Source organism: Rhinichthys klamathensis, unplaced genomic scaffold (assembly GCF_029890125.1).
Source record: "Rhinichthys klamathensis goyatoka isolate OS25496 unplaced genomic scaffold, OSU_Roscu_1.1 h1tg000165l_1, whole genome shotgun sequence".
NCBI lineage: Eukaryota > Metazoa > Chordata > Actinopteri > Cypriniformes > Leuciscidae > Rhinichthys > Rhinichthys klamathensis.
In genome coordinates this window covers 273,585-290,414 of record NW_026606697.1, presented here as the reverse complement: position 1 = coordinate 290,414, position 16,830 = coordinate 273,585, and the positions used below count along the sequence as shown (strand labels likewise).

The window sequence follows — 16,830 nt, the reverse complement described above, 5'->3', positions numbered from 1 at the left end:
AATATTAGGAAAATATTTATATATATATATATATATATATATATATATATATATATATATATATATATATATATATATATATATATATATATATATATTTTTTTTTTTTAATATGTTTATTTTCAAAAAACATAGATACAGGTCCTTGAAAGTGCTTGAATTTATTTTGTTCAAGAAGTTTTCTGGAAAAAATTCCATATTATTCCCTCCGGTCCACTAATGTGTTATTTCGCCAACACTTCGTGGCCTATGCATACTAGCTTGCTTGATTTACGTTAGTTTCCCACGTATTTACGTGTTACGTTAAGTGTTTCCTGCATGAGGTACTTTGTGTTGTACGTTGCCATGACGTTCACACGTGAACGAAACTACTATCTACCATAGTAGCGATGATACCTCAACGTTTGTTGTTGGACACAACAAATGTGCCCCCACATTAAGTCCTTTAATTTGAGGGTATTGGACCTGGAAAGTCCTTGAAAGGTCCTTGAATTTTTCAGTTAACCAAGGTGTGGGAACCCTGATTGCAAAATGTAGATATTAGATTCACAAATCTCCATCTTAACAATTGTTTCCAATGGAAAACATCTGTAGTTTAATGTATTGTATGCTGAAAACTGATGAAGTGTGTTTTGTGAGTAGATTATGTGTTTTGTGTGTGCAGATTTAGAAACAATTTATATTTCCATTCCTCTATCATCTTTTTTCTCCCTTTGAGAATATTAAAAAACAGTCCCGCTTGTGGTTTTTAAAGACTTGGCCGTAAGGTTCTGTACCCATTACTTCATGACCACAGTGGACGAGCTTGTAAATGAGCTTCATGCTGTTTCCATTATTGCCAATAAGCGAAAACATTCAGATCTTTGAAAAGGAAAACATTACAATTCGGAGGAGGGCTGATATAAAGCATTTGAGACGCACAACAGGATTGAAGCACTGATGGAGCGGAAGTGAAAAGGGGGAAAGTGGGTAAAAATCTATTGACTGTAATTAAGACCCAAATCAGTTGATTTATGGTCAAATTCACAATTGTAGTTGCTATTGCACTACAATTTTTTAAAACACAGCTTTAAGAAGTTGAGGACTGTATCCTGTTTTGATGTAATTTATGCACCCCAAAATTGTAATTAATATTTCAACATGGCAGTGTTCTCTTAAATCATCATAACTATAGCTTTGTTTACGACTCTGAAGTTACAGCCAACACTTTCCATGAATAAGGTACACTTAGTCCCGTTACATTTTCCTAGCATTAAAGAGACAAATCCCATCTGGTATTTGATTCACTGCAGTAAAAAAAAAAAAAAAAAAATCATTTAATCATTGACAATCATGCAACATTCCATAAACTGAGAGTAACCACATTTGCACCCCTTCACAGCATGATGGGGTTGTAAATCAAACTCCATTTTCTCAATTTTGCACACATTGTGATGTGAATCTCAACTTTTATTTACCTTGTTATGAAGCGATATCAATGATCTGCAAGAATGAAATGTTTTCTTTCATTTATGGGAACAGGGTACCCGTGGGTCTTAAAAGCCTTGAAAAAGTCTTGAATTTGATCATCTCAAATTAAGGCCTTAAAAGCCTTGAATTTAGTATACAAAGTCTTGGATTTCGTTACAAAGGTCTTATATATATTTTTTGCCTTTGCTAGGATTAAGTTCATACCGTTACAAAATTAACTGTTACTAATGTAGGCTAATTCAAAATGTATGCAGCGTTGAGTGCACCTCGCGCTCCACGTCATAGCAGAAAAAGCGATCGCGTGCGCACCCGTTACTACACTGTAAACATTTTTTTTAAATTTAAATTTACAGGAAAACCCTGGCAGCTGTGGTTACCAGAGTTTTCCTGTTAAAAATACGGTAGCAACGTTTTAGGTTTTACGACTTTTAACCGTATATAATTTTACAGCGATAAACCGTATTTCATTATCTGATATAATGTTAATATACTGACCTTTTGAAGTATTAATATCTGTTTTTTTCTATTGTAATACACTGACAGCCAACAATCACAGCAGTGATGAGAGTCACATGGTCAACCAAAGCTCATCATAAGCAGCTCATCCACAAGAGAGTTACAGTAATACTAATATACAGAAGCTGCACAGTGTCATTCACACAAACATTAAACACCATCATGGTAACATGTTGAAATTTAAAAAATGCAATAAGCATTAATTTAACAACATTAAATGTAACATAAAACCCTAATGTACATAACTTATTAGAAAAAAACGAAGAAAATTATGAAGAAACAGTTATTTAAAAACAAAATACATCAAATGTGAAGTGTCACACAGGGAATTGTGGGAATGTCAATTTACATTTTTTCACTGTAAATTATACAATGACTTGTTCTTTTTCACTTCCAAAAACTGTATATTTAACGGTATTTTACAGTAAAATTAAATTAAATGTACCATTATATATATCACAGTTATTTACCGTATATAATAAGGAAACTTTCTGTTAACCAATTAACAGTTTTTCACTGTAGCATTTTTACAGTGTTTTACCGTTAAAATCACGATCATTTTTTACAGTGTATGGTTGCTAGGCAAGTGAGGTACAGAACAAGATAGTACTTACTAGCCTAGTTTAATCCGCTGTGGCCACAAATGAAAGAATCTAAACCCCAAATAAGAGCTTTTCTGTTAAAATAACATATTTTCTACAATTCTTTTCAGTAGTATCTGGCTACCATGCGCGCGCGCTCTCTCTACACTGCTGAAGAAGCGCGGATGATTTGAAAACACAGACAAGCTGCAGTTCAGCGATCTTTATTTAAGATGTTCTACTTAAATTAAAGTGTCATTCAGTCGGTCTGTGTTCTGTCACGAGCCGCTTGCGCTGTTTGTGCGACTAAATCTGCGATCAAAATGCAGGCTGATATATCCACCAGTGTTCATACGAGCAAGAATGCAATGTTTCCCGAATATCCACACGATTTCAAATGTGACATTGATTTTATACAACAGTAAATAAGAAAAGAAAAAAGGGTAACATTAAGTGATGTACTACATTTAAAACAGCATTGTCAGGCTTGCTCTATTTTGCAACGAAATATGTGGCTTTGAACGAATCGTGAGATTCAATGAATGAATGACTCAGACTCATTCATAAAGATAGTGAGTTACTGCCACCTACGGGCGGTTTTTAATGTCGTTTGAGGCCAAGACTAAATAAAAAATGGCTGCCAAAATTAGCACTGGCCTACACACACGTGCGTGCTACAATGCTGTTGCGTATGTATTAAATATGACTGATATATAATTCAATATATATATTTAATTCAAGTAGCCTCCTTGTACATAATTATTTTCCAGGGTTTAAATGTATACAGATTTGACATTTTTCCCTCATACTTCTGTCGGAATGGGTACGAAGTTGGCATTGAATTTCATTTGAAATGGTTTTAAAAAGGTCTTAAAAAGCCTTGAATTTAAGTTGGAGGATCCTGGGGGTACCCTGGGGAAATATAAGTTTGGTTTGGTGCCAAATTTGGTGCTTTTTTTATTTGCTAAAAAATAACACAATCACACAAAATAAATATAAAATAACTTTATATAAACTATAATAAACGTATAATATTTAGTTTGACAATCATTCTTAAGAATAATAACTCTATTGAGTCAGCCATACTACACGCATCGCTTCAGTCAATACTGAGCTGAAACTTTTGTTACCAATTACAGCTTGTTTGGCAAGTGTTTTGCAGTGTCATAAAAAGAAAACTTGATGAACTCCAAAATCATTTGACTGGTAATGTCTCGGCAATTATGCCGTGTAACCGCATAGGATCTATATTTAGATATAAAGCAAAATAAGTCACAGTTGTTGGCTGTTATGTTCCTCTTGCAGCGATTTGTTAATAGTCTGTAGCAATCGTTTATCTGTCATCTCCTCAGATGGAGCCATCACTCTGCTTTAGAAGGGCCCTTAATAAATATGGCAGCAGTTTGGAGGCAAACATGGTTTAAATCTTCTATTGGATCTACTGCTTGGGAGCATAAAAGCACATTATTAGTGCTTAATGCTGGCTAGTTTCAAGCTATGGTAACTCCTTGGTACATTTTTGGTATGTTGCGAACTGAGCCAGATTCTTTCCAACCAGTTTCACTTTAAGATTTATATCTTCAAGACAAGTTAAACAATTGTAAGGTGTTCTAGTTTGGTGTTCTATTTAAGCTTATCCGCAGCTCGCTTTTGTTCTCATGTCTGCTTCTTTTTGAAATAGAAATGATTAATCAGTTCACTTATCTTTACTTTTGAAATTGAATGTGTCTGAAATGTGTGTGCACAAAAAACTTTTGGCTATTTAAAAAAAAGAAGATTTTATGTTACATACACTGGTCCAAAATAATTTTAATCATTTGTACGGACATTTGCATGTTAAATGAATGATTTATATGACAATTTTATTTCAGACTAAATACAGGATAAAACATGGACAGCATTGTATGTTGTGAATGCTGATAAACTATATAATCAGTATATTTGGTATTGGAATTATAATGTGCTATAAAATGAAATAAAATTGTGCAAATTTCAGTTAGCAAATTTCAGAGTTTAAGAAATGGCTTTCCTGTAATTCATGAGAATTAGAGAATTAATAATAGTAACAGAAAACAGGGTAGCCCACTGTGCAGTTGTGATCTTGCCAAGTGCTCAGACTTCTGTGGTTCACAACCGTGCATTATGATTTGTGATGTTTTTTGTACCTTAAGGCCGTTGACTCAGGAGGAGATCGCCCAGCGAAGAGAACTGGCCAGACAGCGTCACGCCGAGAGACAAGCTGCCAATCAGAGTGCAGAAAGCCCCGGGTCAGCTGATGCTGGAGGTACTTCAAACGGCCATCGGTAGTGTCACAGACAAGAACTGAATTTGTTTAATGATGTGTGTGTGTGACAGTGAATGTGTAAAAGAGGCGTGTTTGGCACAGGCTATATTTCCTAAGGCAAATTCTGTACAATGGTGCATATCAAACTATTATGGTATGTTAGTTTTTTTGACAGTATGTGGGGGCCTCTTTATCTGATATTCAATTAAAGAGGACCTATTATGCCCTTTTACAAAGTCTTGGTTTTTTTTGGGGGGTTTACTACAGTAGAATAGGTTTTCATGCTTGAATGTTAAAAAACACATTATTTTTCACATATTTCCATTGTTGCAGCACCTCTCTTCACAGTCTGTCAGTATCTCTCTGTTTAGTTCTGGTCTCTATGAAGCCCCTCTTTCCGGAAAGCACAATGTGCTCTGATTGGTCGGCTGGACCAGTGTGTTGTGATTGGTCAACCGCTTTGAGTGTGCTTGGGAAATGTAATGACATTACCATAACAACGAGTTTCAGTACACTACTAACGCAACTCATCTAGGCCTCGGCCCTTTTTTTTTGCATATGTCTTGTGCGGGAATTAATTAAACGAGGAATATTGTGATGTGTTCGTTCCTGGAAGAAAACTCAAGACTACAATGGAGGCGTTTCAAGGAAAAGAGTTACAAAACACAAAGTCACTCCAAAGGGAGTGACTTTGAGACCGGTTTCTAGCTCAAACAGCAACATTGCACACTAAAGAAAGTTGAAAATGTAAATAGGCATAATAGGTCCTGTTTAAAATCTTTTATATTTACTCTGAAGTATTCATCAACTTTATTTTGTATGTTTGTGTGTTCTGCAGATGCTCTGTGTGCGCAGACAGAGGCTCTTTCGGTCAAAACTGCAGTGGAGGAGGAAAACAAAGAGCATTTTGTGGCCTTTGCACGAGTCTACAGCGGTGTCGTCAGAAAAGGCCAGAAGGTGTTTGTGCTCGGACCCAAATACGATCCATCACTGGCGCTCAGAGTGGTGAGCAGCTGTTTGTCTGTCTTAATAACTGCAGACGGTTTCCTTATCCAAGAATTAATGCAATTCATAACATAATCATCACACAATTAATAATCCTTAACCCTGGTGAACTTGAACTCGGGTAAATGAACTGCCTCTTTCAGGTTCATTTCCAATTAATTTCCTCATGTTTGAAGCTGTCTGGTGCTAATTATTACATTATTACCGAGAAACTATTATATGACTTATTGAGACATTCATTGAAGACTCTGAGATTAATTTGCATAAAGCTCCACCATCATCAGCCATTAGGAGCGTCTTCAAATTAGGAGCAGTAGCATCCACTGAAACAAAGGTGATTTTGTGTATGTGATGTGCATATGTATATGTGTGTGTGTGTATATATATATATATATATATATATATATATACACTCACCGGCCACTTTATTAGGTACACCTGTCCAACTGCTCGTTAACACTTAATTTCTAAGCAGCCAATCACATGGCGGCAACTCAGTGCATTTAGGCATGTAGACATGGTCAAGACAATCTCCTGCAGTTCAAACCGAGCATCAGTATGGGGAAGAAAGTTGATTTGAGTGACTTTGAACGTGGCATGATTGTTGGTGCCAGAAGGGCTGGTCTGAGTATTTCAGAAACTGCTAATCTACTGGGATTTTCACGCACAACCATCTCTAGGGTTTACAGAGAATGGTCCGAAAAAGAAAAAACATCCAGTGAGCGGCAGTTCTGTGGGCGGAAATGCCTTGTTGATGCCAGAGGTCAGAGGAGAATGGCCAGACTGGTTCGAGCTGATAGAAGGGCAACAGTGACTGAAATAACCACTCGTTACAACCGAGGTATGCAGCAAAGCATTTGTGAAGCCACAACACGCACAACCTTGAGGCGGATGGGCTACAACAGCAGAAGACTCCACCGGGTACCACTCATCTCCACTACAAATAGGAAAAAGAGGCTACAATTTGCAAGAGCTCACCAAAATTGAACAGTTGAAGACTGGAAAAATGTTGCCTGGTCTGATGAGTCTCGATTTCTGTTGAGACATTCAGATGTTAGAGTCAGAATTTGGCGTAAACAGAATGAGAATATGGAACCATCATGCCTTGTTACCACTGTGCAGGCTGGTGGTGGTGGTGTAATGGTGTGGGGGATGTTTTCCTGGCACACTTTAGGCCCCTTAGTGCCAATTGGGCATCGTTTAAATGCCACGGCCTACCTGAGCATTGTTTCTGACCATGTCCATCCCTTTATGGCCACCATGTACCCATCCTCTGATGGCTACTTCCACCATGTCACAAAGCTCTAATCATTTCAAATTGGTTTCTTGAACATGACAATGAGTTCACTGTACTAAAATGGCCTCCACAGTCACCAGATCTCAACCCAATAGAGCATCTTTGGGATGTGGTGGAACGGGAGATTCGCATCATGGATGTGCAGCCGACAAATCTGCGGCAACTGTGTGATGCCATCATGTCAATATGGACCAAACTCCCTGAGGAATGCTTCCAGCACCTTGTTGAATCTATGCCACGAAGAATTGAGGCAGTTCTGAAGGCAAAAGGGGGTCCAACCCGTTACTAGCATGGGGTACCTAATAAAGTGGCCGGTGAGTGTATATATATATACACACAGTATATATACATACATACATGTGTGTATACATACATACATGTGTATATATACATACGTGTGTGTGTGTGTGTATATATATACACACACACACACACACACACACACACATATATATAAGCTAAAATAATTCACTGACAACTCTTATTCAAACAGAGAGAGCTGACAGAGACCGAAACGTCACAATATTACTATATAAACTATGTACAACACAATTTGTTAAAGGCACAGCTACATGTGATATTTATTATAGAGTTTATGTGAAGATTAAAAGTGAAATTTCAATTTGTTAAGTTATATTTTTTAGCCTATTAAATGTAAAAAATTATGGCTTTCAATTATATTGTTATGGTGAATGGCTATAATGACTAATTTCCATTTTTCAGAAAAATCCATTTGTTAGCGACATCAGTAGCAGTACAATATATTACATAGTCCTGATGCTGATGTGGGCTTTTTGTTGATCATTTTCTCCTGTAGCTTCCTGAGGGTTGTTCAGTAGCTGATGCTTTACCCAGCATCCCCCACATGGCCTGCTGCACCGTAGACAGCCTCTACCTGCTGATGGGCCGCGAGCTGGAAGAACTGGAGGAAGTTCCCTCAGGAAATGTTCTCGGTAGGTCGTCTGTTTTCCTCAGTGTTCCTCTTCACAGGTTCCAGATGGATTTGTTTTTAGTATTCGGCTTTTGGTTTATAGTACAGTTTCAGAGTGACTTTCAACTCCTCGAAGACAAAACTCTATTTCTGATTATATTTTTGTTTGATATATGGTTTTTTTCATGGTTGAATTCTGCTGCAGTTAGGCCAAAATGAAGTTACATAGCAATGCCTTGAGATTCTGGTGCAGTGGTGGTTATTTGAGCGCTAAAAAAGCACAGTTTTTGTGAAAAGCATTTATTTGAAAAGGGATTCTATTTTATTTTTGTAGCAAAGCAATAGTCTTTACTGACACTTTTAGTCAATTTAATGCATCCTTTCAACAACAACAACAAAAAAAAAACACGTTTGAATGATAGTGTATGCAGGGCTCGACATTAAGGCTTGTCCGCTTGTCCGGGACAAGTGGATTTTTTGTAGGACAAGTAGAAGAGAAAATTAGTTGTCCGACCGGACAAGTTAAATTTCAAACAAAATAAAATGCCATGTTACTTCACGTTATGTGCCACTCGTTACGTCTATTTTACAGATTTAATTTTACCGATTTGAAACGAACAAATTTTTTCGCGCTGCCTGTGAATGTCCTGTGACTCACAGAAAGACGCGCGCCAGTATAATGCGCATGCACAGACCGCGCGCCAGAAGTTCTCTTTCGCACTTGAACGAACATCAACAACACACACAGTTAAGCCAAAATGTCATTTGTCGAGTATCTTCATAACATAAGAACAGTCTTATGATGGACATAAAGAGTTGTGACTCGTGAGAGAATGAGGCGCGTGTGATATCCGCGTCTCTGTCCACAGCGGCTGCTCTTAAAGGGCCAGCTACCAATAAAGCGTTCTGTCAGTAAAGTTACTGAAAGAACAAAGGGAACAGAGAAAATTACTCACTGCTCTTGACTAAAGAACTTGTGTAGCTTCAATAAGTAGTAGTCTATATATAATTTATAATTTATGCAGCCCAGACTGTTTGATAACTTTATTCAATTTCTGTATATGTCCTACCTGTTAGACAGTTAATTTTTATCCAGACATCAATGGCTTATATTGATCATTATAGGTGTTATCAATCATTTAATTGTTATTGCTAATTTCAGAATTATCACTAATCTGTGTGTGCATTTGGTTTAGAACCAAACAAGTTGACTCATGAAACCATTTGTTTATTATATCGCAATCGCATATCACAACCGCAATATTGAACTCAATAATCGCAATATGACATTTTCCCCTAATCGTGCAGCCCTAGATAAAATTATAAATCTTTACCCGGACAAGTGACTTTTGTGCATGGACAAGAGAAACATAAATTTACTTGTCCGAAGGACAAGTGCCTCAAAAAGTTAATGTCAAGCCCTGGTGTATGTATATAGAGCATTCAAAATAAGTACCTTAAAAGGTTTCGTTTTTGTCAAGATGCTGCCTTATAAGTCAGTTGCCTACAGTGTGTAGACAGGAAGGCATCTCTAGGTTTTGGAACAGAGCTTAAACATTGCCCCATAAACAACCAGTAATGCATTCTATCAAGAGAAGAAAATTCTTCTGGAGGTAGTTTTGACTTATTGGAGTTTGTTGCCCTGGCAACATGGGTTGAATTGGGACATTTTGGCAGATATATTTCATCATCTCTGTTTTGTCTGTTTGCAGACACAAATGTTTCAACACCAAATATGCATCAAAGTAGGACTAAATTATCCCGCAGGCTTTAGCTCAAAATACTGAAGTTCAAAATGACGACTTGGTTCAACAATTCCTGATCCCCCCCACCATTCTTATAAGTTTCCTTCAGCCTCAACAAACACAAAAGATTACAAACAGCTACGGCTTTCTTCAAAAAGCTATTGAACTCTTCACACAGGCAGCTTGTGTCATGTAGTCTTTAGACCACCTCCTAATGATGATTTGTTTTGCTAGAGCCATCGAAGAGGTTAGCCCATGCCTCAATTTTCATATTCATATCCTTCTTATTAGCTCGCTAATAAACAATAATTACGTGTCTTCATAAAAAACGTAATTGCAATGCCTAGTAATCTGTTGAGTTACAGATAGCAGTTAACAGAGCAATAGCAACATTAGCAAACTGTTTTTGTGTCGAGCCGAGCTTCAGACACAGATGATAAAGTCCCACTCTCACTTTCGCCGCACGTTGTTATTAGCTGGGGCGACACACCCACTGCCCAAAGGCTGCAGCCCAGAAACGTCCCAAGCACAGGAATTCAAGAAGAAAATATGAAAATATAGGCACAATGGGCAGTGTATCTATAGACACGAACACCACCACACTTCTAGTGGACCATAAGTAATGATTAAGTGGCTTTTTTATCTAAACTTTATAAGAGGCATAAAGTCTATACTTTGTTTTAAAGTCTTAGTTTTAATGTCATCAGCATCTAAGAGAAACCAGTTGTGAATGGAACAACATATCATTTGTGTTCATATACAAAGAATATGAATGCATATGTAAATAAATATAATTATTAATTGTATTAATTGATGTCCGGCCATTTGTAGAAAAACTGTTATTTATTTATTTGTTTGTAATTGCTCTTTTTTATTTATTTATATTTCACCAATAGGTGAACTGGGTAAAAACAACTACAAAAACAAAACAGTATTCCTACAAAATGCTGATGAATTATCACAATATTTTTTTTGAATGACATGAAAATCGTGTTTATATAAAAACAGTAAATACATGTTATATTTTTTTTATTCACAAATATATATACACTCACCAGCCAGTTTATAAGATACACCTGTTCAACTGCTCATTAACTTGAATATCTAATCAGCCAATCACATGGCAGCAACTCAATGCATTTAGGGATGCAGAGGATCATCTTCTGAAGTTCAAACTGAGCTTCAGAATGGGGAAGAAAGCTAATTCAAGTAACTTTGAATGTGGCATGGTTGTTGATGCCAGACTGGCTGGTCTGAATATTTTAAAAGCTGCTGATCTACTGTGATTTTCACCCACAACCATCACTATGGTTTGCAGCGAATGGTCAGAAAAAAAAAGAAAATATCCAGAGAATAGTCAAGAAAAAAAAAGAAAAAATCCAGTGAGCGGCAGTTCTGTAGGCGAAAATGCCTTGCCAGAGGTCAGAGGCAACAGTAACACAAATTACCACTCGTTACAATCCGAGGTCTGCAGAAGAGCCTTTCTGAATGCACAACACGTCAAACCTTGAAGCAGATGGGCTACAGCAGCAGAAGAACACACCGGTGCCACTTCACTCCCACTTCAGATGGGTAGGGTCAGAATTTGTCTTAAACAACATGAAAGTGCGGATCTGTCCTGCCTTGTATGAACCGTTAAGGCTGGTGGTGGTGCAATGTGGGGTACATTTTCTTGAAACACTTTGGGCCCCTTTTGGGTACATATTGAGAATTGTTGCTGACCATGTCCATCCCTTTATGACCACAGTGTTCCCATCTTATGATGGCTACTTCCAGCAGGATAACGCACCATGTCACAAAGCTCAAATCATCTCAAACTGAGTTCACTTTACTCAAATGCCTACCGTCACCAGATCTCAATCCTGTATAGAGCACCTTTAGGATGGGCTGGAACGGGAGAAAAAATGTGTTTGTGTGTGTCTGTGTAGGATGCCAGGAGGTTCAAGTCTGTTATTCTCATATCAACAAGCTTTCAGGCTTTAGTGATACTTCACTAGCCATCGGTTCACAAACATTCCTAAACAACAGAGTCAGGCTGCAGCGTAAGATGGATTGCATTTATAATCTGCTGTGGTCTTCACCTCAGTGGTAAAGAGGCTCTCTGGCTCGTCATCTAACACTGGAAGGTCTGTGTGATTCTCATCCAGGACTCCCATAGTTCTGAGTCAGCATCCAGATAGAGCAGGAGCAATTAAATCTAATTTATGATTCCCAGCGTTCCTAACGTCATAGGTGTGTGTGTGTGTGGGCAATGCGCTGATGAGACTACATTTCCATTTCTCATTCCTCATTCCAAAACCTCAGTCACCTCTTTAATGCACATTTGAATCTTGCTTTCTAATGTGGTATAAAATCGTGGCGAAACAATTAGATATTGTGATTTTTTTTTTTTCCTTGTCATATAATGCATCATTACTTTAGATCATTGGATTGATACATTAATAATTAGGCTATTAATTATTTATATCTACCTAAATATTAGAACTTGGCAGTGTGATCTAAATGTAATGTTACAGTATGAGTAATTCTATGTCGTAAAGTAGTAATGGTGTGTATTCCAATATAGTTACTTTTGCAGGAAATATTTGTATAATAAATAACCATTAAATGATCATTGGTCAATTTCTGCTGCTATACAGTATATACTATCTCACCAACCAGGTGTGTTTCATATCATTACTTAGTTATTAATGAATTTGGGTGCAGATTATTTTTTTGTTAAAGCACTTCCACTTCCGTTATTTGAGCCAATTCTTTATAGGCTGATGATATTCTGGTTATGCAATGAAATTTCTGTGTGTGGATTTCTTTCCTAGTATGCTCTCGTATCATACAAAGTTTACCAGATTGACTTGGTTTTGATAGAAGTTGAAATATTGGATATAACTAATTTTATCACTCTTTATCACACAGGCCTGTTTTACACAGCTCTGCACCCATATTAGCAGGTGGCATAATTCACACTGCACATGTAACACTGAAATAGCCTTTGGATTCACTATAAACCTATTTATCAACACAGTCTTTTGCAATTTTGTCTTGAATTAATTGTTACACTTTGGGGTTTGGGCTCAGTTTAAATTAATTGCCAGTTGGCCCATTCCTGATGACCATTTTATATTATTTTTTATTTTTATATTATACTATTTCATGTAAATTTTTAGGGAAATAGTCAATATAGTAATCTAGAACTCACTTAATTTTCTGCAAAGAACAGCATATTTTGTAATATTTAACTAGTTGTAAAATGCATAGACAGACTGTTTTGTTGAAGTGCTTTTTTCTAGTTTTGGTCACATGCAGTCTTATTTTATGTTTGTCATCTAAATGGCTGAACATCTTGTAGATATTTGTTTCGGGTAATTCAGGGTTTGTTATACAAGACTTAACTTCACAAGCATATTTACTAGAACGTATTGTGCTTGTAAACTGGTAACACTTGTATTGAGCTTTATTGGTAGTCATAAATTATTCATGTTTGAAGCTTTTATTGCCATGAAAGTGTATAATTATAAAATGTATCAAATGCCTAGCTTGCATTCTCAGTTTTGATTTAGCACCTTATTCAATAGCATTTTAAGTGTTTAGTTGCATGACAAAGCCTTCGAATTGCTCGAGTCTCTCTGCAGTTTGTGCGGCAGTACATTGACCGACTGCCCAGTCCTTGTTTATTTTATGAGATTTTAATAAATTATGAAGGAGGGGCGCATTAATGTATCGACAAGTTCATCTAATGCTAGCTCAAAAGGGGAGCGCAGGCACTTGTCAATAAAACACTACGGCTTTGAGTGGACATTACTGAACACTATTTCATAATTCAGTTTGAGCATCAGACCCACGAATAGCCCTAACTAGATTTGAATGGTTTTTAGTGAGGGCTTGGACGTCACACACACGGCTGGAGAATCAATGATAATGCATGCTTTTATAATGAAGATGGCAGGAAGGTCAGGTCAGGAAACAGCAAGTCTTTGTGGAGGGCTGCTCCCTAATAGTCGACTAAACGTTAGTCGAAGAGAAGAGGCTTAGTTGACAACTTTAATTAGTCAGTTGGTTGCAGAAAAAATAAACTACACAAGTGGCGCAGTCACAAACAGGGCTACCATAATATGTGAGCAACATGTATGTAATTTTCAGTTTAATACGTTGCTTATACAAAGACATTTTATTTCAACATATTTCAGTCGATTTATTCTCATCTCAGTATAGCAATATAGTTTGGTAAAAGCTAAACTAGAAGATGTGTTCATGTAAAAATAACATGTTTACTAATGTAAGTGCCAGTGTGAATGAACAGATGTGCGCTGTTGTTTACTACAGTAACAACAGCGAGCATCTGTGCCGTTAATTCATTCACACACAGACACAAGATTCATATTTAAACAGTCTTTTTGTGGTTTACAGACACTATTCGATATCGTGTATCTATCTATCAATTTATCTACAGTGTATATATCTATCTATCTAGCTATCTACAGTGCATCTATCTAGTCATTAAGTACACTGTCTTGTACCTTTGTCTTTTTATCCGACTTTTTGCTTGAAATCAAAGTTTGTAGTGTTGTGATTCACCCCGTAGCTGTTTGGCTTGGTTCATGGCTTATAACTCTAACAAACACTTTTTTTTACATTTCTTATGGGAAAAATGAATGGAAAATTTAGTTCCGGAACCAGCACCGCTGAAAGGGGTGTGAAGATGAGTCTGCATCGAAAACAGTTGTTTATTAATTCATTATTATTATGTTCAGACAGTCTCCTTTCTTTCTTTTTTCAGAAACATTCATAATCATTACTTTTGCCTGCAAGCTTTGTGTGTGCTTGAGTGCTTCATTTATATTTTAAAGGCTCAATTTTATGCTTTATTATTAATGTTGAACTAAGTTAGAAATCTTACATATAATATTCTTCCTCAGCTCAAACCATTTTCCAATGACAGTATATATTTAAGTAATTAAATTGATATCATAAACGTTTGATAGTCAACTAATGGCCTAAATGAAGGGCTGAAACTTTGTTTTACTAGCACTCTTTAAGATGAATTGCTTGTGTTCTCTAGTTGTTGGTCACTTTGGATAAAAGTGTCTGCTAAATGAATAAATGTAATTGTAATGTAAATGACTACTAGTTGACTAGGAAAATCTTTAGTCTGCAGCCCTATGTCTGTGACATGTGTTAGCCATCATTTCATTGTTTTATAGTGTAAACTCCGCGGTCAGTGACTGCAGCTTTGAGGGGATGTTGACTGTAGATAAGTCTGTATTCCTGCTTGATTGGGCTTGTTTTGCAGCGAGGTGTGGAGCAGTTCAAATGCGAGCGTGGAAAAAAGAAGGCCTTTAGATATGGATGAAAGATTTGTCCTTAAACCACATGACAGGTTAAAAGCGTTGTTTGACCTGGCTCTCGGCTGACTGGACCCCCTAAAGACAAAACTCAAACCAGACGCACTGTCAAAAACAGGCCCACTCGACTTACCACATCACATGCACATGCTTAACACTACCATACCGCCCCGAAACAAAGCCAAGGAGAAGAGCCAATAAAAAAAATAGAGTGTAGACAGGGACAAACATTTTTACTGATGCTTTATGTGCTGAAACTCCACAGAAACAGGAAATGAAGAACTTAAGTGTGATAGATGTCACTGTCCCCCTCTCTTCACCAGGGTTATATACTGTAAACCTCAATAAGTTGGAAAAGAACAAAAACAAAACAAATCGAGGTAACCAGGTAAAAAATTTAAGTTAAGAAATTCAATTTTATTCAATTTTTTCAGATTTTAATTTTAATTACTCATAACTTGAAATATTTAAGTAAGCTAATTCATACATTTAACTTAAAGGTATCATGTAATCTCAACTTAAATATTTTTGGTAGTGAAAAGTTGGCTAGCTTTATTTGGCTAATTCAGTAAATGTTAACTTGCTAATTGGTAACACAGTGCTGTATTAGCATTAGCATAGCATAACAATTTCTGAATGAGTAAGGCAATAATGAACATTTAACATCTGTTCTCAAACCAAGTTCATGCTCCGCTCGTCACCATAAATTCAAATTTGAATTACAATAACAATTAGTCGTTGACTGATATGGATTTTTTTGATGGCTAATGCGGAGCAGGGACCATCACACACATTTACAAAGTACCAAGGGCGTAGGTTTGGTCTCAGCTTTGGTGGGACATCCCACCCCCTCGGTTTTTCAGCCAATCAAATGATGGCGTTTCTTGTACTGTCGTTCTGGCCGTCAGAATCGATCCAAATAGCAGCACTGAGTTCGCTAAAATATTGGTGAGGACAATTTTATCATCTTAAAATATTGGTTGGGACTAGTACCTAGCATCCCCCCCTAAACCTACGTCCATGCAAAGTACATGTGTTTTTATTCAGGATGTACACTAGAAGATCTAACAACTGGATTCGCCAAAGTGTGTGAGGTTTGTGGCATTGAATATTTCAATATTCAAAAACGTGTTTAAAAATGCATATTTGCTGAATGCCGATTTGAAAAAGTATAGCATTTGCCTTACAGTTGTTTGCCTTACAGTTGTTGACAGAACTGTTAAACAAAGACAGTAAACCAATGAAGATGGAGAATGGGAGCTCCTGTTCATCTGTGCTTCTCTCTGATGTCAAAATAAAAGTCCCCTCCACTAATAATAATATAATAAATAAAATTTAACAAATAAAATTTAATATCAGTTTGAATTCCAATTCAACAACCTGTGTGGGCAGTGTTCAAATTCCAGCTCATACATTGAAAGGAAGCCAATTCTTAAATTCTCAGTTTTGGTCAACCCTGATTGGCAATGTTTACATATCTAGTAAACCGCAGAAGTTTTATGGAATTTGCTAATTTTTCTGTGACAATGGTCTACTCTAAACCTTCTCTTTATCTCTCTCTACTTTGCTTACTGGAACTTTGCTGCAGTATTAGTCTTTGGTAACTACATGTTAAATGTCCATTTCATTTCAGCAATTGAGTACACCTGTACTTAAATGGTT

At 36.8% G+C, this 16,830-nt stretch overlaps 1 protein-coding gene across 1 annotated transcript in view; it reads left to right on the top strand.

Annotated features, from left to right (window-relative positions):
* Nucleotides 1-16,830, top strand: part of efl1 (elongation factor like GTPase 1) — a 120,093-nt gene that overhangs the window by 25,847 nt on the left and 77,416 nt on the right. The window contains exons 13-15 of the mRNA XM_056259123.1: nucleotides 4,739-4,851; nucleotides 5,690-5,856; nucleotides 7,971-8,106. Of these exons, the coding sequence (XP_056115098.1) occupies nucleotides 4,739-4,851; nucleotides 5,690-5,856; nucleotides 7,971-8,106 (416 nt within the window). The remainder of the gene's footprint in view (nucleotides 1-4,738; nucleotides 4,852-5,689; nucleotides 5,857-7,970; nucleotides 8,107-16,830) is intronic.